Source organism: Anabrus simplex, chromosome 7, assembly GCF_040414725.1.
Source record: "Anabrus simplex isolate iqAnaSimp1 chromosome 7, ASM4041472v1, whole genome shotgun sequence".
NCBI classification, from domain to species: domain Eukaryota; kingdom Metazoa; phylum Arthropoda; class Insecta; order Orthoptera; family Tettigoniidae; genus Anabrus; species Anabrus simplex.
This window is the reverse complement of record NC_090271.1, coordinates 94,072,596-94,097,107: the sequence shown is the minus strand read 5'-3', so window position 1 is coordinate 94,097,107 and position 24,512 is coordinate 94,072,596. Positions and strand designations below refer to the sequence as shown.

General features: G+C 38.1%; 1 protein-coding gene across 1 annotated transcript; it reads right to left on the bottom strand.

Annotated features, from left to right (window-relative positions):
- Positions 1-630: 630 nt before the first annotated feature.
- Fdx1 (Ferredoxin 1) lies at positions 631-23,336 on the bottom strand. The gene is made up of 5 exons (XM_067150687.2): positions 23,171-23,336; positions 22,818-22,869; positions 16,154-16,260; positions 5,269-5,409; positions 631-1,124 (listed from the first exon to the last, which is right to left on the bottom strand). Exons 1-5 carry the CDS (start codon positions 23,283-23,285, stop codon positions 1,021-1,023), a joined length of 519 nt encoding a protein of 172 aa, XP_067006788.1. The 5' UTR covers positions 23,286-23,336; the 3' UTR covers positions 631-1,020.
- Between the last annotated feature and the right edge of the window lie 1,176 nt (positions 23,337-24,512).

Here is a 24,512-nt window from a genome sequence, read left to right as displayed (position 1 = left end):
AGATAGGTCTTACGGCGACGATGGGACAGGAAGGGGCTAGGAGTGGGAAGGAAGCAGCCGTGGCCTTAATTAAGGTACAGCCCCAGCATTTGCCTGGTGTGAAAATGGGAAACCATGGAAAACCATTTCAGGGCTGCCGACAGTGGGGTTCGAACCCACTCTCTCCCGAATATTGGAGACTGGTCGCACTTAAGCGACTGCAGCTATCGAGCTTGGTGATATATATATTTCTTTAAAAAATGAAAGATGAGATTGATACCATAATGCCACCAAAGTGTATTACATACAAGAATACTTTTGATTCCTAGAATGCTGAAGGATTTCAAGAAAATGAAATTAATTGTTTAACATTTAATAAAATGAAATCTGTTAAGGAAAACCTTGGGAAGAAGTTAATCAAGTTACAGGGCACTATTAGAATATGTTCTTTGCTTCAAATGAAACTTCAATTTAGACACTCTTTTAAAGAGTTCAAGCTAATAATGTATCCTTTATAATCCAATGTCTTTTTTTTTTACTTTCAAAGTACTTCAGGTTTCAAAATGATCAAGACAGCAATCTTGATAATCTTTGAAGTAAGTTAATCATATGAGACAAGAAAGGAATATTAATAAATGTTCTCATAACACATTCATCCTGAAAATGTATATTTGATTCTATAAATTATACACATATTACTGTAATTAATGTTTTCAGTACTCACAACATGCAAATTGCACCATTCTTCATATCTGTACACAGGTTAGAAACATTTTATCTATAAAATTAATGTTAAAAAAAAAAGGTCTCTGTATAAGTTTCCTACAGTTCTTTGATCTAGCAGATACAGCCATTAACTGGATAAGCTGGAAAATCCTCCTCAAAGGTCTCCAAATGCTAACCATTATTTTACCTGAATGCTATTCCTTAAAGCATTCTCAACTGTAGTAGAGAGAAAGAACTCTCCATCTCCAACCACTCAGATATATCACAGAAAGTAAATCATTACTAACTAAAATATCATGAATGCTTCCAATATTATCAATGAGGCTTTGGCTTATGTCCATCGACATAAAAGTTTCTTGTTGCAGCAGGAAGTTCTAGCTCCATTCCATCTAACTCCTTTGTTAACAAAATCTGGCAACCTGGAATAAAAGGGGGTCCTATATTAATAAAATATTTTAGGATAAGTATGGAAATAATGCTCTATGAAGTATATGAAGCATAAATTCTGTAAAAAGAAATCATTAAATGATATTCCTAGTCATTCTTAGTGTCTACATGACCTCATTTTTTGAGTTTGAGGAGATAAATTTGAATATAAAAGCAAAAAAATTTATAAAAATATGATCTTCCCAGGTTTTCTTCCTAGTTATAGTCCGCGCATCTCCATGCTAATTGTCAAAGTTAATGCTGACATTTATTCACTGCTAGATATAAATCATGAAGTAAACCTAAAAATACAGATTTATTTGAATATTTATTGCGTGATGATGCCAAATTTCAGTAGGATTGGTCCTCAGAATGAGTGTATTGAAGTTTCAAATAAACACTTAAAACATACTGTACATCCCATATCATGTAAATTACTGTACCGACATACATGGATTCCAACATTATGACATTATCTGGTGATAAGTTACCAATGATTCATAGCCTTGCTTATTTCCTTCTACGCAATGTTTCACGTGCTGTTACAATGTTTATGGTTCGTCCAACAGGAAATTATATTTCGGCACTAAATTAATACATTTTTGGTGTTCTTAGGACCTATTTGCAAGGTGAATAATTCCACAAAACAAACTTCATGTCTGTAGTAAGAAACAGCTGACTCCGCAACTGATACACATCTGTTGCAAAGCGACGGTATGAAATATTGATTAGTTTCACCATGTTAGTTTATCCTGTCCGTATTGACTTATATTCAAACTTCTATAGAACACTTTCCCGCCTTGTCAATACTTTACATATTTTATTATACCTAATTCCCCTACATGTTTCGAGAGCCAATTACTCTCTTCTTCAGCAGTGCCAAAACATCAATAATCTTTGGACTTGGTACATTGTTACAAATATATTTATCAGCACAACAATTACATATAAATCTTGAAATTGTTAAAATATTTCTTTGTGTTTCAACTTTTACTAACTTACTATGTCAATTTATTTCCGAATTTAAAATAGTTTTCTAATCATAAATGAATATCTATTTAATTAGTCACTATATGTTTTTTTTATCTGCTCTGGTCTTTGAACTTACGTCCTTATTTACATTTAAAAAGAATAGCAGCTCTGGGTTGTTTGAGAATGCGCTGCTAGTTCACACTGTTTATATCTGTTAAGCAGTATGGTTTTGCTAGGCAGGGAAATATATCATACTCTAAATTAATAGATACAACACACTTTAGGGGAAAAAACTTTCCATTCACATTTTAATAAATAACCGTATTAATAACAAACATCAAATATCTTTCAATACTCTGCTGCAGTACTCATCATCATCATCATTTCTCCTTATCCAGCTCCTGCTGGGTCGGGGTATTTATGGCACTTCTCCATCTTCCTCTATCCTATCACCATTCCTCTTCCACGATCTTGTCCCAGCCTAAATTTCATCTTCTTATGCCACTCTTCTAGCTCTTCCTCTTGCTCTCTTGCCCTCGCACTTCACCTCCAACATCTGTCTTGGAATTCAATTCTCCTCCATCTTTATATGTCCAAACCACCTTAGTTTATTCTTTTCAACTCTCTCAATTAGCTTTCCTATCCCAACTTCCTTCATACCATCTTCATTTCTCACTCTGCAATACTGTGAACCATAATTTTAGCACTTTCCGACTTTATGCTTTGTTATGAAATTCTTCAGAAAATCAGAAGTGTTTATATTTTCAGCTGTAGCCATTTTAAATTAAATGTCTGTTATTTCTCGTTCCCTTTCATTCATTTAAATCATAAATAATTACAGATGCCACATTCTGCAAAAGAGATAAAATGAAATACAATGCAAAAAAAAAAAATTCTGCAGTATTTGGAAATAGTTTTTAGAAAAGCAGGATATTTATAAAATTTTCGAGCCTCTTCGTGAACTGCAGGATAGGGTGTTAAAAAAGGAGTAGCCTGTGAAAAGCAGGACATCTGGTCACCTAATCTACCACCTCACAAACAAAAACACACAGGTGTAAAATGCAGCGTAATATCCATCAAATGAATACAGTACCACGTGATGCCAAAAATAAGTTACACAGAAGTTTGTAAGTGTTAGGTTCTTCAGTCTGCCAAAACCAATTTTGAATAAATACATTTATAAACCACCTGAAAAAGAAAATATATGGTAACAGAATTCTGCCTGAAAAAGAAAAAACTTAATTAAACAGCATGGCATGTTTCGTTCTTCATATTCTTCATATTCTATCAAACCAAAAATATTTAGAAATGTATAAACAATTATGTTTGTTTCTGTTTAATTCCTTAAAAACTTAAAATTTGGAACTTATCTTAATGAAGTCCTCACTTCTCTCTGCGCTAGCATAGAATGCAATTTGTTGTAATACCAGTATTCTGTCGTAGACGCAAGTCCAACTGGCTAGTCTGTTAACCTTCTGCCACATCGCCTCAAAATGCAAGCCACTGAGATAAGAGAGAAAATGTTGCCTGAAATTGTCTGAGCTGTAGAGAATGGTGGAGATATGTGGACGGATCTGTACAAGAAAATACATTACCTTTCCATTATCATCATCATATCCTCGTAACTACGGAATTTCCTGACAAGGCAAAAACAGGTGCACCCAAACAGGAGGAGGTAGAAAAGGAGAATATAAGCTTCATGACCGATAAAGGAGCAAGTATTGTTAAAGCTCTTGAGCCCTACTGCCAATACGTGTGCATTGTCTGAACATGGTGCTTAGACGTGTTTTCCAAGAGAAATTCACACAATAGAAGTATTGCGTTTTGGAATCTTTCAAGTCTGGAAGAGAGAAGGGAAAGTATTCTCCACTGTATAACACCTGTACACACTGACTACTCATCTACTAATACTCATGTAACACATGAGAAGGATTCGTCAACCAAGAAAATGAAGTCGTTTCTTTGGGAATGTGGAATTATCTTTGTTGTCAATTTTATTTATTTATTTATTTATTTGTTTGTTTATTTACACTGTTTACATCCACATTCGAGTACCAAAATCAACCTTATACAATAAAATCTTCAAAAACTAAGTTCATCAATATTTATTTATTTATTTATTAGATGATCACTTTTCTGATGATGATGACGATACCCTTGCATAGTGGAGAAATAACAACATTGAATATCCTAGTAAAGAAAATATTGTCTTTTTTTCAGTCTCCAATGTGGCAAGTGAAAGAAATTTCCATTCTACTGGAAACCTAATTAGTGACAAAAGGAGCTTGATTAATCTGGATACAGTAAATGACAGTAAATGATTCATTCTGTACTAAAATAAACAAGATAATATGGTGAATGTTTGTGACAATGCAAAAGATGGTACAAGTTAATGCTCTGTGTCCACTAACGTGACAAGCCGATCTCACAATGTTTATAAAAAGTTAAGTTTGTAATTAAATTACCTCCAAGTAAAATGCTCAATGCATACTTTGTTATAATATTCGTATGTCTCTAACATTTTATAGGAAGCTACTCCCCTCCCCTCGCTCTTTTTATGTTTGTTTGTGGTAACAACGTTGATACTGTTCGTAGGGTCATGAAAGGACTTACCTCAGACTACTTGTTGACAGCCAACCCAGTCAAGGTCAACCAACATATGGTTGACAGTATGGGGATCATATGAGCATGAGCAAACAAATTGGGTGGTTTGCAAACCTCTATGACATCAAGTTCATAATGAATATCACAGCAACTGATGATGGAAGGAGACTCCAAATAATGCAATGGCCGAATGCATCAGCGCCCATATGACAGTTTTTAGGGGGGGGGGGGGGGGGGCAGACTTGGGGGTACATAGTATTTTTAATATTTTGGAAGATAAATGGCGACTTGTATTCTGTGGTATAAATGACCCATGGTGTTCCCTGCCTGTTGGTGGGGAACGGTACTACCGCTTCTACGTAATACTGACTTTTAAATCATTTTCTTGAAGGAAAACACCTGACTAGATTAGATTTTTGCCTTTCCCTGAGAGCTAGGGGGGGCATCCCCACCTTGCCCCCCGGGTATGGGCGCCATTGGCTGAATGGGTAACAGCAAGCAAGTCCCATTTATCACCAACAGCTTGCTTAGAACATTGGCTACATAGTAAAACATGCTTACCAAGTCGTGAGTTCTCCTTCAGAAATGGTGCCAGGTCTAAAAGATCCTCTTCTTTTTCAGTTGCTTCTGGCAATTTTTCAACATATTTACCATGCACATACACATGGCAAGTGGTACAGGCTAATGATGCTTCACAAGCTCCTGTTAAATATACAAGTAACAGTTTAAATATACATACATAATACATACATATATAAGACTGTTATGCCTTTCAGCATTCTGTCTGTAAGCCTCTGTGAATGAATTATTTAATTAAATGCCTCCACAATCCTCTATTTCCAACTAGCTCTGTGGTTTCATTTCGTTCCACACCTCTCATCATAAATCATTAAAAATTAAGAGTGTAAACATAGTCTGTTTGGTCTCCCTGTTCCTGTCCCACCCTCCATGGCTGAGTCCATTATTCTCCTAGGTAACGTATCTTCCTCAATTTGCCTCACACGACCCCATCACTGAAGCTGATTTATACGTACAGCTTCATCCATCAAGTTTATTCCTAATTTAGCCTTTATTTCCTCATTCTGAGTACCGTCCTGTCATTGTTCCCACCTGTTTGGACCAGAAATCATTTTCATTACTTTCATGTTTGTTGCTTCTATCTTATGAATACAGTAACATACCAGTAGGTCTATAACAAAATTTCGGGAACCTCTGAAATTAATTTGTTATACTGAAATTTCCTTCCTCCAGTTCCTTCAGGCCTTTCATCCATAACTACTATGGGTTTCTTATTCTCATCTATTTTGAAGAAATGACTTCAACACTGAAGAACTATCCTAACAAATGAGACAAGAGGCTCCAGCTGGAAATGTCCTCATATGATTTTCTTTTGTACACAATCTTTCATAGACTTTCAGCTGCATATGTGGAAGATGGAAGGAAGACAGTGTTATACACCTTTATCTTAGGTTCCTCAGATATTTTTCAATTATTAAAACTCACATTACTAAATTGGTAATGTTCTTGACATGTTTCATGAACTCTACTGTTGATCTCATCAGCCACATTTCTATCTCCTGTTATTACTGATCCAAGGTATTCATAATGACTTAATTGTTCCAGTTCCTGACCACTCCATCTCTTATTTAGTTGTTATACAACATTCTTACTAACAAACATAATTTTACTCAAACTGAACTCCATTCCCTTGTCTTGGATGGTGTTCTTCATGAAGTCACTAGTTTCTGTAAATCATCTAGCTCTTTTTAACAACATCCATTCCAACTCCATAAATCAATTAATGAATATACGACAAATTTGAATTGAAAGCTTGTGCCATAAGTTGGATGTGGCTATCGGTGGTTTTCATTCTTCTGGTAGCTGCCTCTGTGGATCCGTGACAGAGTGTCGGCCTCCGGATCCCAAGATAGTGGGTTCAAACCCGGCAGAGGTAGTCGGATCTTTGAAGGGCGGAAAAAAGTCCATTCGACACTCCATCGCATTTCGTTACAAACCTCTAAAACTCAAACCAAGACAAACAAAATTTGGTTGAAAGATGAAATCAAGTTTCTGTATAAGAAAAAATCTTTCCTCAATCATAAATTATACGAGTCTCACCTCGCGGTAACTAAGATGTTATCTAAAGCACATTGGACAATCTTTTTCCAATCAGTTGAAGACAAATTATTCCTAGACCTATCCAAAAAACAACATACTTTGGATAATAAATTGGAGAAACTAAAGAAATCTAAACCGCAGGACCATCGATTCAAACGCAATAATAGACCAGCAAATGACTGTAACCAATTCCATTCACCCGTAATTAATCTATCCAATACTTCCCTAAATGCAAATGAAGAAATAATCTTAGCTAAGGGACCCAAACATAACTGGCCCGATTCGAACACAACCAACTCAATAGTCACAATAATAACAGAATCGGAACTGGCCATTTCCAAAACACCTTCGGACACACAAGATGAACTAAGATACGAAATCAAAAAGAAACTTAATAACATCCTTTCTTGTAAGAACTCATCTAATTTTTCCAATTCTGACAAGAACACACAAACTGACCTGAAACTCCTACAGGCTCTAAAAAAGAAAATCAAAGATAACGACTTAATTGTAACCAAGGCTGACAAAGGTAACACAACGGTCATCTTAGATAAAAACGAATACATCAGCAAAACATCTGATTTCTTTAAAGATAGCTCCTTCTCCATAGTTAAAAAAGACCCTACACAAAGAATCCAAAGACTCTTAAAACAAACTTTAAAAAACTCTTCCTTTTTGCTCACTGAACAGGAAAAAAGCCAGCTTATTAGTATGAACCCCGGACTCCCTGCGGCTAGAGCTCTTCCTAAAATTCATAAAGCCGGTGTGCCCATTCGTCCAATTATCAACTTTAGACCGAGTCCCCTATATAAAACTACGCAATTTATTCAAAAGTTTTTACGTAAAAATGACCTATTTTCATCCAAGAAGTCGGTTAGAAACTCCTTCGAATTAATAGACAAAATAACTTTAACATGCGACCTGACTATTCACTTCATTCCTTTGACATTGTTAATATGTACCCCAGTATACCAATTTCTAAACTAATTCCCATCATCAATAATAACCTACAAAGTAGTGGTCACCTGAGTAAACTTGAAATCAAAGACTTTATCACTTTGCTCAAATTGGTAGTTAACAATAACTTTTTTTACGTTTAATGGTACTATTTACCAACAAAATGGCCTAGCAATGGGCTCACCAGCTTCCAGGATTCTCGCGGAAATCTATTTAGACTTTCTCGAGAATACAAAAATCAATAATAAATTCGACAACATCCTTTTTTGGGCCAGATATGTCGACGATGTCCTTGTAGTTATTAACGAAAAACTGCAAGATGCTAATACCACACTTATAACATTAAATAACATCGATCCTCACATTAAGTTCACTTTAGAGTCAGAAGTAGATCAAAAAATCAATTTCTTGGATCTAACCATCACTGGACAACAGGAATCCTTAACCTTTAAGATATACAGGAAACCCACCCATTCGGCCGTCACAATCCGACAAGATTCATTTCATCCCTTCCCTCACAAAAAAGCAACCTACAACAGCCTAATACACAGAGCATTCAATATACCCATGAATTAAAAAAAAAAAAAAATTCCACGCAGAACTGAATACTATCCGCCACATTGCTAGATTCAATGGTTTTAATAATCAATTCATAGAAAATATCATCAATAAACACAAATTCCGACCTAAGACCACGCTTACCGAGCTCGATAGCTGCAGTCGCTTAAGTGCGGCCAGTATCCAGTATTCGGGAGATAGTAGGTTCGAACCCCACTGTCGGCAGCCCTGAAGATGGTTTTCCGTGGTTTCCCATTTTCACACCAGGCAAATGCTGGGGGTGTACCTTAATTAAGGCCATGGCCGCTTCTTTCCCACTCCTAGCCCTCTCCTGTCCCATCGTCGCCATAAGACCTATCTGACGGTGCGACGTAAAGCAACTTGCAAAAAAAAAAAAAAAAAAAAAAAGAGACCACGCTTAAAAGAGAATCATCCAAACACGATTCTTTCTCCACTTTTACCTATGTTAATGGTATTCACATGATTACTAATGTTCTAAAGAAGAAAGGCTTGAAAATAGCCTTCAAAACCAGCAACAACAACATGCACATCTTACATAACACTTCACATATTAATAAAATAAACAGGTACTCAAAATCAGGTGTTTACAGAATCAGATGTAACACATGTTCAAATATTTCCTACATAGGACAGACCGGTAGGAGCTTCAATATTAGATATTCTGAGCATTTCAACGCGATCAAATACAACAAATTTTCTGCCATCGGCCAACATATGGTCGATTATAACCATAGTTTTACCAACATCGAAACAGATTTAGACATACTCGAAATAGCAAAAAAGGGACCTCTTCTCAACATAATTGAAAGCTTTTACATACACCTGGATCAATATTTTAATGCCAACTACAACCTTAATGAAATTACCGAGAAACCCAATATTTTATTTGATCTTTTCATCTCCCACTATAGGCAAAACAAATCAGCTGTTCATAACCCTTTCTTTGAATCCATTAAAGGTCCCCCACCACCACAAATACCATTAAATTCCCTCTCCCCAAACCCGCCCTGAACCATTCTTTCTTCCCTCCCTTCCCGTCTCCTTCCACATTCACGTCATCCTTCCCCTCCCCCCTCCTCTCCTCCTTCGCTGATCTATTCTGCGTGACACTCACTCTGTCTGTTGTACACACTCCTGCAGCTTGTCCACAATTAGCGCAAGGTGAGTACCCGTTATTTTGCCCCCATTCTCTTTGTTTTTCTCCTATAAGATTCTTTCGCGTTAATTCCGTTTTGTTCTTCAGGTTCTTAGGCTCCAACTGAGTTGAGACTACCTTACAAACAGCAATTATTTACGCTACATAATAACGAGTCCAGCCTTCTCATCGTCAATTCTATACTGGTCATTTGGATTATTCCCTCTGCGCCACTGTGGAACTTGCTTCTAGAACTGTCCAGAACACAAGAATTCACATAAGATTTCACTCGATTTTAAGTGTGCAACACAAGTTCAACCTTTATTCTAAGACTTTGTCATTAAGTGACTTAAATGACATCACAATGCTTTTATACTTCTGTTCATTTTAATTTGTTCTGGCCACATTTACTGTAACATTGCGTAAGGTTTTTACTTTAATTGTCATTCCATTACCATTCCATCCGCCCTTTTCATCCACATCATTTTATTTTAGAATATGTCTTTGTTTGTATTCTCGATCAGGCTGATGATGGTCCAAAAATGGACCGAAACTAGTACCTACAATGTTTTAACAAACAAATAATTTTAAGTATTGAGAAGGTGGAACAATAAAATTGTACTCATTTCTAAGTTACACTCCCTGTCGTACGATGTCGGCATGTAAAAGATCTCTGGTGATACATTTGGTATTTACCCGACAAAATTCATTAAATCTCAGCCATAGTCGCTCAAGAGAGATCTGGTTTACTCTGCCATCTAGTGGGCCTTGAGTAAAACGGAACATCGAAATTGACGAGCAGACAGCCAGATGGCATCAAATCGAAATGTCTGCACACGGTAGCTGAGGCCATACGATTATTATTATTATTATTATTATCATTATTATTATTATTATTCCTCTGGTGGTATCAGGTATTAAAGTGGTGGCATGGATATCTTGGTGCAGCATTTCATTAATTTTCACAGCATACATGAGGAGTATTTGCTCCTGTCTCTTTGGTAAAGGTGTAATTCCCAATTCGGTGAGTAGGCTGAGACTCGGTTCAGTATGGAAAGCACCGGTTGCCGGCTGAACTCCGCTCTAAAAGGTTCAGCACAGTTTTTTAATGCTGAACCATATGTCACACTACCATAGTCAATGCAGCAACTGCAGCTGTGTAAAAAAGTAACAGCACTACATGGTCAGCCCATATGAAGTGCTGCTGAAAAATGTACCGGTAAGCATGCTAACTAATGCTGACAAATGTGAGGCTGCCACAACAGTCTTTTATCACAATAGAGGCAGATGTCTACCACTGGTAGAACACTGTTTGGCAAGTGAAACTCTGGTTCAGGATGCACAAGCCCACGTTGACAGAAGTGTACAAGTGAGGTGCTGATCCCAGGTAAGTGGTGGTGGTGATGATGATGATGATGATGCTTGTTGTTTATTTCTTTTTGCTTGTGGCTTTACGTTGCACCGACACAGATAGGTCTTATGGCGATGATGGGATAGGAAAGGCCTAGGAGTTGGAAGAAAGCAGCCGTGGCCTTAATCCAAGGTACAGCCCCAGCATTTGCCTGGTGAGAAAATGGGAAACCAAGGGTAACCATCTTCAGGGCTGCTGACAGTGGGATTCGAACCCACTATCTCCCGGATTCAAGCTCACAGGCCCCCCTAACCGCATGGCCAACCGCCCAGTACTTGTAGTTTAAATGGGCCTAACATCTAGGTCATTGGCCCTTAATGGTACAAAATGCAATGATAATTTAAAACTCCAAAAATCACCCACTGACCAGAATTCAAAACATGACGAAGAATGAATGGATGAATACGAATTTAAAACAATCAGTGGATCTGACCCGTAATGCCCACATTTCCAGAAACTAGCGTAAAACAACAGTATTACTGAACAACGGACTGCTGCTTCTAAAGCACAATCCTGAATCGATGATGCTTGTTGTCTAAAGGGGTTCAAAATCCAGGTCATCGGCCCCTTATAATGGTACTTATCGCTAGTAAAGTAGAACCATGGTATTTGTCAAGTTGCGGTACTAATCAAAAGTAGCGTAGACTCGCGGTATTCCACACATTATGGTAATATTCACAGCTAATGTAATATGTGCATGTAACGCAGACCTATGGTGTTTCTCACATTCCGATGCCACTTACATGCAATGCAAATCTATGGTGTTCCTCACATAGGTGTACTAATCACAGGTACTCGTACTATCCCGTGGTGTTCCTCACGTAGTGGGTACTAATCATAAGTAAGGGCCTTATTTTTTGGTGAAATAAAACTGTTGATTTCGGTGTTAAAACTAACACTATTTCGGTAGGTATTTCGTGAAATAAATTGTCATACTGATCGATGTTTCTTGTGAAATATTCCTTATGGTATGGGGTAAATCTAACTAATCTTGTAATTAGGGGTTTTAAAGTGAACACTTGTAATGTATTAAATTGTTATTAAACCTTAGAACAACCAAATATACAAAATGTTGTAGAAATAAATACTGGTAAGCCTATATAAATCACTGAAACCTCAAAATGAAGTTAGGCGGAAGTTAGGAATTTACACGTAGCCTACACGTTTTCGCCGGTCCCGTGGTGTAGGGGTAGCGTGCCTGCCTCTCGCCAGGAGGCCCCAGGTTCGATTTCCGGCCAGGTCGGGGATTTTTTCTCGACCTGAGGGCTGGTTCGAGTTACACTCAGCCTACCTGATTAGAACTGAGGAGCTATTGACGGTGTGATATCGACCCCGGTCTCGAAAGCCCAGAATAATGGCCGAGAGGACGCGTCGTGCTTACCACACGCCCCCTCGTAATCTGCAGGTCTTCAGGCTGAGCAGCGGTCACAGGGCAGGCCAAGGCCCTCTCAGGGCGTTAAGTGCCGTGGGGTTTGGTTTGGTTGTACATGTTTTAACATTTTGAATGACTTGTCTCCAAAGTAAAAAAGTACGCATGGTTTCAACATTATCAGGATTCAGAGTTGTGCGACAGTCAGAAAGTGTGTTTCTGTAAACAAAGCAGCCCCTTTCGCTGACAACATTAAACGTCGGAAACCATAATACTTGCGAACACTTGGTGCAAATCCTCCTAAAACTTCACTAACAATGTCTTCTTTCGTCTCTCACATCAGACGTGCTTTCACTGCATTTTGCAAAGCCTGGAAGATATTCATGGATATGCTGGTGCTGCCCGGCAGGGGATGTGTAACTCAGACGGTTAAGGCGTTGGCTTTCTGAGCCCAAGTTGGTAGGTACAATCCTGGCTCAGTCCGGTGATTAAATACGTCAGCCCCGTGTTACTAGTTGTATTGGCGCGTAAAAACCTCATGTGGGACAACATTCCGACATCTCGGCTTCTCCGAAAACCGTAAAAGTAGTTAGTGGAACGTAAAAACAATAACATTATTACAACTCAACCAGGCGATTTATTTGTTTATTTATTTATTTGCTCTTTGCTTTACGTCGCACTGACACAGATAGGTCTTACGGCGACGATGGGATAGGAAAGGCCTAGGAATTGGAAGGAAGCGGCCGTGGCCTTAAAACCCCGGCATTTGCCTGGTGTGAAAATGGGAAACCACGGAAAACCATCTTCAGGGCTGCCGAGAGTGGGGCTCGAACCCACTATCTCCCGATTACTGGATACTGCCTCCACTTAAGCGACTGCAGCTGTCGAGCTCGGTGCGATTTATTTAGAATAGGCCTACTAATATCGTCATATTTGATAATAAAGTCGGTATTATTTATCTTCCCTTTTATATTCATCCATGTCGTCATGCCAGGATTATCCCATTTTTCTATAGAAATGCTGGCTTGCATGAATGCTTTTGTTGTGTCTATTACAAATTGCTCTCTATCACTTTTCAACTACTTTGCGATGTGTAAAGTATCGCCGATTGTTATTTGCCGCTTAAAATTATGTTCATTTGCTTCATTCTTCTTCTTTTTGTGTGTTTCTGATTCTCTACAGTATTTATCGCACGCATCTCTTCGTTTTCACGTAATGCGAACATTACAGTACTTACACATTAGAATCTTTCTTGCAGCATCAAATACATAGAACGCCTCACTGTTGTATTCCTCGGCCCTCGGAAAAACTGTTGTGACTTTAGTTTTCAGCATTTTTGTACTTAAATGCTGGACATTTGCTGATAAAGGTTCATAAGTGGCGAACTTTCAATGCTGTATCTACAACCGAACTTGCTACGATCACAACGCCATTTGCTGTAATCGATAACAGATATCGATTTTTAATTATTGCCTTAGAGATCGCGGAACTGAATACACATACTTCCGATACACAGGGTTCGTCACTTTGTGTGCATTTTTGTAGAGAATATACAACACTATCAATCAACTGAGAAGAAAACTACTATAGTCAAGTTCTCAAGAGCATTTAAAGGTTTATTGGAGATTTTTTCCGATACGATTTCGCATTTTTCTTACCAAGTGGGGTATATTTCGTGATTATTTGCCCGATTCGCGTAATAAACAGATTTCGCGATATTTCGCGAGTTCATTTCGCTAAAATACGTTACGGTACGGTACCTACAAGGTCATATAAAGGCTAGAAAGAAGATATGAAAAATTTCGTGCTTATCGCTATTACCAAAAAATACGGCCCCTAATCATAAGCAACGCTGACCCAATGTGTCACTCATATAGCGGTACTAATCACAGGCAACGCCCAGACCCGTGGTGTTTCTCACATAATGGTGCTAATTACAGGCAAGAAAAGCCCATGGTGTTCCGCTTGTAGTGGTACTAATCACGGCTACTGTAAATCCCATCCTGATTCACACACTGTTGCTACTAATCACAAACCTATTGTGTCCCTAACATAGTGATACTACTCGCAAGTACATGGTGTTCCCCGCATGATGGTCCTAATTACAAGCAGTCTCATGGTTCTAATTCAATCATCCCTTGGATGCCCTTTTAGTCACCTTTAAGACAGACAGGGAATACCGTGAGTGTATTCTTCGCCTGCGTCCCCCACCAACAGAGGGTCCAGGCAAGTGAGAAAAGGCCAGAAAGAAGAGGAGAGAGCGGTTGTTAAGTACTCCTCCCAGAGGCTGGGTGGATCCTCAAACAAATTCTGCTTTTAATTTTTAAGACATAGCTTGAGGCATAGCTAGTATAAGGCTCATTTGGAGGTTTATGAAGGAAGTATTCCATATTTTAAAATTACATTCTTAATTATTATGATTGCTGAATTATTTTTAAAAATATTTCCAATGAGTGGAGACACATTTCTCTTAACTGCAGCAAAGAAGAGTGTGCAAGACCCGGGCTTGCCAAACCATACCACTAGATTTCACTACCGTCGCTGTTCACACTCAGCTGAATGCTCTTGAGATAGACCTGTCTGTACTGATATAATGAAGTTTTTTATAGCACCTTATATGAAGAAGTCCCGTTTAGTCGCACATTAATCAGTATTCTATTTTCCTCAGACAAATTCAATTCCACAGGTCTATCAGTATCCTTCACTTAAATTTTCTTTTTCCTATTTTAGGGGAGTACATTAAATTACACTCACAGCAGGAGCTTTATAATCCTATATACCAACCATATTGTTTTCTGAAATAAGTGGTCACTAAAATTCTCCTATTCTTTCTGAAAGTAGGTATTTATATTTGATTCACATATGTCTCATTTCTAGCTATGAACTCTTCGTTGTTAATTGCAAAAGCCAAAATTCTAATTTTAAGTTACAAGATCAACTTGGAAAGTTTGAATATCAATATTATAAAACAGATGCAAACAGTTTCAAATTCCAGAATGAAAGTACCTTTCATTGTCTCCAGCTAAACCAGTGTCAGGGACAGCAGAAATAAATTGATTTTCTGGATTGGAATAAACTAGAAGTACATGCTTCTTGCCGGCAGTGCTGTGATATATATTTTGACAAATAATAGTACCAATGTTAATGTCCCACTGTTCTACTTTTATAGTTTTAAAGATATGAAGTGCTGGAATTTTTGTCCTGCAAAAATTATTTTACATGCTATTAAATCCAAAGACAGAAGGGTGGTGTACCTGAGTACCTTCAAATGCCATCAGACTCAGTTGAGATGGAATCTGCCAGAGCATCCACACTGTTGACTCATAGCTATACAATAAGATTAAAAGCGAAGAGCCTCCTTGCAGTCTTGAACACCTGGGGTGGTCTTTCAATGATCAGAGTTTTTCCTAAATTTATTTCTACCTACAATAATTTGATCATTGATTGCTTCTGTCTTTCGTTGATTTTGTGACATATTGCATGCACACTGTTAATTTCATATTTGTCAAACGCAGGGTAGACTTTCGGAGCAGAGCATGCTAATTGCTAATGGCTCTCGCCTTGAAATATCTTTGTTTGTTTTGTTATAACTCGGAATATGAATTTAATACAGGGGAACTCTACAACCCATTATTGTTAATTGTATACCAAGGAGTTCAATATTCTGTGGTTCACCTACGGACTATTCCTTCTCCTTAGCTTCTCACTGGGAGAAGAACATGATTTTATTATTCCAGCTCGTTTCTGGGAAAGAAAGGACAGTGGAGCAGAAACACAATATTTCATTATCTTACACACAGTTTAGACCTAAAGCTTTATTTACAGTATTACATAGATTAGAACCTTCACAAGAAGGAAAAATATAAAATTTACTCACCTTCCATCTCTACGCCATATCGATGAGCAAGATATAAGACATTATCACCCACTTTGCCTCTAAGAGGTATCCTCTTCCCATCTTTATCAATGATTGTAATGTTCACCCTGAAAATACCAAAATAGCCTAACTATATTTTACCGCCATCAATAAGGTTACATTAAAACTAATCAATCAGACATACAAAGCCACAGCAAGCTCAATAATCAACTGCACACACTGAAACTCCTGGCTCTAAAGTCTTCCATTGAAGAATAATAAAATCAGTGTTGAAATACTTTTAAATTTAAGGTTTGTTCCAACATGCTACTTTAAAAAAAAAAAAATCACATTGATACAGATAGGTCTTATGGCAACGACGGGATAGGAAAGTCCTAGGAGAGAGAAGGAAGCGGCCGTGGCCTCAATTAAGGTACAGCCCCAGCACTTGCTTGGTGTGAAAATGAGAAACCACGGAAAACCATCTTCAGGGCTGCCGACAGTTTGGTTCAAACCCACAATCTCCCAGATGCAAGCTCACAGCTGCACGCCCTTAACCACACGGCCAACTCGCCCGGTAACATGCTACTGGATCAGTTTATGGAATATCAGGAGTCTACATAGTACATCAATGACGATGATTATTGTTGTTAATTAAAGGGGTCACATATTTAGCGTTCTACTAAACTAGAAAAGAAAACTCATACTGCCAAGCATACACTCCATGACAAAGGGGTCTAGTACATGGACTGGTTTGTGAATTCTCAAAATAGTTGATGGAGGAATGGAATGATACTGTATGTCAAGACATGAACAGTAGTAGAAATAAACTGAGAAGGATCTGGACACATCTTACAGAAAACCTGATCATACATCCATTCTGGACAGCGGACCTTAGATGATGCGTGATTTTTAAAATTTTTTTTTAAACTATCTGCTCTATGTTGCACTGACGCAGACAGGTCTTATGGCATCCACGGGATAGGATAGCAGTGGAAAGGAAGCGACTGTGACTTAATTAAGGTACAGATCCAGCATTTGTCTGGTGTGAAAAATAGGAAACCACAGAAAACTATCTTCAGGGCTTCTGACAGTGCGGTTCAAACCCAGTATCTCCCGAATGTAAGCTGATAGCTACACGACACAAACAACACAGCCACTTGCTTGGTTGGGATATGTTAATGTACTTGAAGATGAGCTGTCTTGACAGGGACAACAAATATAGTCCAGAAGATAATAACGTGGTATGCTGTTTATTTTTAATAGCGTAAGCCTTTGCTATATGAACATGTTCGCAAAATCCATTGAATTTTTTTTATCATCCACCATTCATAAAACTGAGAGGGCTGACCTAAGAATCAACAAAATGTTTCAAAATTACCATATTAATTAAATCAATGAGTAACTATCAGGTGAACAGGTACTGACAGATGATAATAAGCAAGTCATATATGTTCTGTAATCTACCAATTACTCACTTGTGTATATTATTTCTAGCCAAGTGCAACTTAAGAAGAAAATATAGGAGATCATGTTGATATACATGAGCCCGTTTAACCATAATGGAAAAAACATTTCCCGACAGTAAAAAAAATTTTTACTACATTCAATACAGTTGTGTTATTCTGATATAACTGCATGGCTAAAAAGAGATAACTGCACGACTAACAGTAAAGATAGAATAATGCCATGTAATATGGAATATTTTTTCTTTTAAAGGACTCCTCCAAGTTACTATTTAAATTTGGATTCAAACATTCAAATTTCCCTATTATCTACTTCCTGTGGGAATATATTCAAATGATTTAATTTTGACTTCATCATTTCATTAAATATGCACAAAATAAAAAAACAATCAAAATGAGCACTCTGATACACCACAGTGCTGTTCCAACACAAAAGCGTCAAGAACTCATCCTTATAATGCATGCATTAAAAAAAAAAATACACAAACTTGTGTATGCACAAATCCAGATGTGCTTGTGGGAAAAAAAACACTGCTTTGTAGTTTGGAATCCTAACCTCAAACTAAAGAGTAGAGAATTAGAGTAGGTCCTGATCCAGCATCTCAAGCCAATATTTTTTTTCTTTTTTTGCCAGTGGCTTAACGTCGCACTGACACAGATAGATCTTATGGCAACGATGGGATAGGAAAGGCCTAGGAGTCTGAAGGAAGCGGCCGTGGCCTCAATTAAGGTAGGCCTACATCGCCAGCATTTGCCTGGTGTGAAATTGTGAAACCAGAGAAAACCATCATCAGGGCTACCAACAGTGGGATTCGAACCATCTATCTCCCGGATGCAAGCTCACAGCCGCCAAGCCAATATTATTGGAACTTTTATACTTAAATACATAAATGATACGAGTAAGAACTGGAATCAGAAATAAGCCTTTTGTTGATGATGTTATACCGTAAAGAGAAAAAGTAAAGTATAAGGAGTGAAAAATCTACGGATAACTTGATGGCAAACATAATTGGCAGCCATATGAATATTTTTATATATATATTTTTTTAATTTGCTTTACGTCGCACCGACACAGATATGCCTTATGGCGATGATGGGAAGAAAGTGACCATGGCCTTAATTAACGTACAGCCCCAGCATTTGCCTGGTGTGAAAATGGGAAACCACGGAAAACCATCCTCAGGGCTGCAGACAGTGGGGTTCGAACCTACTATCTCCCGAATACTAGATACTGGCCGCACTTAAGCGACTGCAGCTATCGAGCTCGGTCATATGAATTTTATGGAACAATGGAAGGTTATGTACACATACTTTAAGGCAGAAACAGTTTCCAGGAAGGACATTCTAGGGATCATTAATGAACAAGGACTTACAAAAGGCAAAAGTATTCAGTCAGCAATATGTAAAGGTAGTTTGATATAAAGATAATGTTCAGATAGAGGAGGCAACTAATACTGGTGAAATTCTGAAATTCACCAATGAAAACGGAGACATTTATAAAAAGATACAGAAGTTGAAAGCTAGAAAGGCAACTGGAATTGATAAGATTAAAGGCTATTGGTTGGCATATAACTTGGTGCCATATCTGAAATACTTATCTGATTATCATCTGCATGAAGGAGCAATACCAAATGAATGGAGAATAGTAGCCTCAGTGTACAAGGCAAAGGGCGACAAACATAAAGCAGATAATTACAGGCCAATCAACTTTAAATGTGTTGTTTGTCAGCTCTGGGAAAGCATTTTTTAGACACGTTTGCAAAATTATTAACTGGTTTGATAGAAGGCAATTCGGGTTTAGGAAAGGTTATTCCAGTGAAGCTCAACTTGTAGGTTTCCAGCAAGATATAGCAGATAATTTAGATTCAGGTGGTCAAATGGACTATATCGCTTACTGACCTATCCAAGGCTTTTGATACGATAGATCATGGGAAATTAGTGACAAAAATGAGGGTTACTGGACTAGACAAAAGAGTGGTTGAAGGAGTGGCTATATTTCTAGAAAAAAACTCAGATAATTAGAGTAGGTTATCTGATCCTGTAATGATTAAAAGGGGTGTCCCGCAGGGCAATCTTATTGGACTATTATGTTTTCTTATATATATAAATGATATGAGTAAGGAACTGGAATTACAGATAGGGCTATTTGCAGATGATGTTATACTGTATAAAGTAGTAAATGAGTTGTGAGCAAATGCAGGGGGACTTAAAACAATGCTGCAAGATGGAGAGCAGACAATGGTATGAATGTAAATGATGGGGTAAAAATTGAGTTGTTTAACCAAGAAGAAAAGTCCTCTGTTTTAATTATTGTGTGGATGGGCTGATAGTACCTCATGTGGAACACTGTAAGTACCTAGGTATTAATATAAGGAATGATCTTCATTGGGGTAATCATATTAATGATGTAGTTAACAAAGATTACAGATCTCTTCAAATGGTTGAGAGAATTGAAGGGTTATAATAAGGATGTAAAGGAGAAGGCGAATAAGTCTCTGGTAAGTAAGTAAACTCGTGTCCTCATCCCGAGGTGGTGCAGCTCTTTTCAGGCACACCCCCACTGGAGGTGAGCTGCATGTACCATTTGAACCACATACCAGCCCTCCTGCCATTCTTAAATTTCTGGCAGTACCGGGAATCGAACCCGTTCCCTGAGGACGGCAGCTAATAACACTAACCGTTACGCTACGGAGGCGGACAGTCTCTGGTAAGACAGCAGTTAGAGTATCACTCCAATGTATGGGGCTATCACCAGGACTACTTGATAGGAGAACTGGAAAATATTCAAAGGAAAGCAGCATGATTTGTTCCGGGTGATTTCCAACAAAGGAGTAATGCTACGAAAATGTTGCAAACTTTGGGCTGGAAGACTTGGGAGTAAGGAGACAAGATGCTCGATTATGTGGTAAGTTTAGGGCTGTCAGTGGAAAGTTGGCGAGGAATGACGTAAGTAGATGACCAATACTTCTGCCCGCATTACCAAACTTTCACCGCATACATGTACGCGCAGAATAACTGTCCTTTGTTAACATCTTGCAGCGGATGTAGTCGAGCAGTGCACAAGGCTGTCAACCTCTCTACTTAGGAACTAAGGCCACAGGATGGAGGTGGGAAGCCAGTCATATGGTGACAAACAAAGGGGGTCTGTTACGCCTCTACCTTCCTGTGGAAACTCCATTGGTCTGTACTGGTTAGGGTAGGACCTGCACAAGACCACTGGTCTGTACTGGTTAGGGTAGGCCCGAGACAAAACCATTGGTTATGCCTCTAGCTTCCTGTGGAAACGCCATTGGTATGTACTGGTTAGGGTAGGACCTGGACAAGACCAATGGATGGGGACAAGAAAAGGGGTCTGGGGACGTATGCCCCCAGTATAGATTACAATTAAATAAAAATATATTATCACCCAGGATAGACGCTGTGAAGCAGCGTTAGGCCTTTAGCTTCCTGTGGAAACACCATTGGTCAGTACTGGTTAGCAGATGGCCTGGACAAGACCACTGGTCAGCACTGGTTAGGGTAGGGCCAGGACAAGACCATTGTGCTTTTACTGTGCCCGGGTTGGTAAAAGAATCTAATTATTATGATTGACGAAAATGATGCCATCCGACTTTACATCGGCCAATAGGAATGCAAGTTGCTACTTCAGAAAGGAAAATGGCATGTATTGCTCTACTTTACGTTATAAAAGAAAATGAATTTCTAGGGGCAGAACGGTGCGTTTCTGGACATTGCAAAGAACACATCTTTCCTCTGACACTCTTTCAAGTAATATTTCATTAATTTCTACTTCCTTAGAATGTTACAAACACAGCGTAGTACGGTAAGGTATAAATTTTTACCAAGTAAATGAACAAGTTTGAGCGGAGCTTTTTAAAAGTAGGAAAGATCACAATATGAAGATAAAGTTGGAATTCAAGAGGACAAATTGGGGCAAATATTAATTTATAGGATGAGGAGTAAGGGACTGAAATACACTATTAAGGGAAATGTTTGATGAATTTGCAACTTCTTTGAAAATGTTTCAGAAAAAGCTACGTAAACAACTGATAGGGAATCTGCCTCCTGGGCGACTGCCCTAGATGCAGATGATTCATTGATTATGGATTGACTAAGTTACAGGGTTGTGAGCATATACAACAAAAAAAAAAGACCTCACTCAACAATGGTGTAAAATGGACAGCAGACAATGATGGTAAACAGGGTGAAAAGGCAGGTTGTATGTTTTACCAATGGGGGAAGTCCTCGCAGTTTTAATTACTGCGGTGATGGGATGAAAGTGCCTCCTGGGGATCTCTGTAAATACTTAGGTGTTAATATAAGGATATATATTCACTGGGATAATTACACAAACAGGATTGTAAATAAAGGTTGGGCCTACAGATCTCATCATATGGTTATGAGGACATTCAGGGGGTTGTAGTACGGTTGTAAAGGAAAGGCCATACAAGTCATTGATAAGATCAATAGTAGAGTATGGTTCCAGTGCATGCGACCCTCACCAGGATTACTTGATTCAAGAAGAGGAAGAAAAGAAAAAGTCAGAGCGTGATTTGTTCTAGATGATTTCCGACAAAAAAGTAGTAATAAGAAAATAATGCAAACTTTGGGCTGGCAAGATTTGGGAATAAGGACACTAAGCAGCTCGAGTAAGCAACATGTTTGCAATAACAAAGTTTTTATTTTAAACCACCTGTTCAATACATTATAATGTTGTCACATTTAAAATATCATCATTAATAGACAAATTTGTGGATTTCCTGACCATCTTGGAATTCACAAATAACAGATTTCAATACGGATCAAAACATGAGATTAATCACTTGCAATAAGCAACATGTTTCGAGCTGTAGGTAGAGAAATGGCGTGCACTGACATTAGTAGACAAATAAGGTTGAGTGGTGTATTTAAAAGTAGCAAGATCATAAAATGAAGATAAAGTTGGAACTCAAGAGGACAAATCTAGGCAAATATTTGTTTATAGGAAGAGGACATGGGGATTGAATTTACCCGAAGATATATTTGATAAATTTTCATCTTCTTTGAAATTATCTGAGAAAAGACTAGGTAAACAACTGACAAGGAATCTGGAATCTGCCACCTAGGCAACTGCCCTAAATGCAGATCAGTGGTGACTAATTGATTGATTGATATAAGCATGGTATATTCAATATCTGATTGAATAAAAGCACAATACACAAAATAAAAATCAAACATACACTTCATCTTCCGATTCTGGATCTTTCCACTCATATTCCCCATGAGAAAGACCTGAGAATAAAGTGAACCACGTTTTTAGACAAATCTCACACTGTCAAGAAGCTCGTTTCGAGACATTTTGAATAGCAGCCTAAAAAAAAAATTAAAAAAATTACTGCATATCACTATGTTCCGAAAAGATAAATGCAGAACATTACTCATCCTATATATGTGAAAATCAATTGTCTATTCCAAATGAAATAGGATTTTATACCAAATAAATTATGCAACCATCTAGTAAAATCTTAACTGGAAGACAAACTTTATCTCAACCCAAGCAAAAAATCCGAAAATATTCCTAATAATAGCTTACTCTTAGTAGGATGGAAATATCTAAATGTTATGCCATGTCGTCGTACAGGGAAATTCAAAAAACGCTCTACCCTAAAGAAATTTCTACACATCGAGCACATCACCTTCCCCGCCATGCCTGTTTAATGTTTACCATACGCCAAAGAGAATGAGAATTATGTTTACATCCCGTCGTTGGATGATTACAAATGAAAACAAGGATCATCAAAGAGAAAGAGAATTAATTTTTGGAATTATTTAACTAGCTTACACGGAATAAATGCATGAGACCTGAAAACATTCAAATCGTCAGTGCAAACCAACGAGCTAGAAAGAGGACTATGGAGTGGCTAACGTGGCTGCTACAGCGCTCTGGGTGGTGCCAAGACGAAATAGCGACTCCATAGTTGAAGCGCCATTCATATAATTTCTTCCAAATACTTTAATATGATAATACCGGACAGCTTGCTGTTTTCAGCGAGAAAGCCGATAGTGCTGCTACCTACATGGCTTGGTGTGACCAACTCTTCAAAAACATATTGCCATCTGCATGATTCTTGGCGCACTGCCGTGTTGTTTATAATGTATCTGTGTTTGTCACTAAATAATCTTACATTGCAGTTATATTCCAAGAAATCGTTTGTTTTCCTTGGCAACCGTGAGAGGTGTTGTTTGAACTTCAGCAAATAGTTTGAAGTTTATTTACTGGTATATTTTGAAGAACTTTGTGCCTCCAGTCGCTACCTAATACTTACACATTACGATACGCTTAGTCGTGTGCTACGTGTTTTCAGTATTTGGTTGTGAGGATTCTTTTTTCTTGTTTAAGTGCTAGTGCCGTGTGTTATTATGGCTGCCTCCAGTGGAGGTGAAAGCCTTTTGTTAGGAGATAAGTTAGTTGTTGCGCAGGAGGAAGAAGTTCGGATGCAAGACGAATCTTCTGGAAACCTGGCAACTCAATCAATTTTGACAGACTCACAATTATCACAAAATTCTAATTCTAATGGTGTCAATGTACTGCCGCCTATGGAACGTGAACAGTATTCCCATTCACACCTTGGACCTTATATTGTGTACGTTGAATCTCTGGAAAACAAAAATTTAGGGCAACTCCATCCTATGGCCCTTGGGAGACATTTTTATGAACGTAATATTCCCGTCCAGTCTATCTCCCGTAAAGGTCGTAATCGCCTACAAATAATTTTTAATAATGCGGGCCAAGCCAACGATTTTCTGTGCCACCCTCTGCTCACATCTCTACATCTTAAGGCATACATCCCGTCATCTAATATTTTTCGTGTGGGGATTATTCGAGATGTGGATAAGAACCTTTCTGAAGACGACATTCGACTTTATCTTACTTC

Excerpts from the sequence above, each read along its gene's own strand:
- Fdx1 (XM_067150687.2), bottom strand. The coding sequence starts at position 23,285 with ATGGCGGGGAAGGTGATGTGCTCGATGTGTAGAAATTTCTTTAGGGTA. Across the intron at positions 22,870-23,170 it reads ATATTTCCATCCTACTAAGA|GTCTTTCTCATGGGGAATAT; the intron begins GTAAGCTATTAT and ends CTTTATTCTCAG. Across the intron at positions 16,261-22,817 it reads CCAGAATCGGAAGATGAAGT|GGTGAACATTACAATCATTG; the intron begins GTATGTTTGATT and ends TGGTATTTTCAG.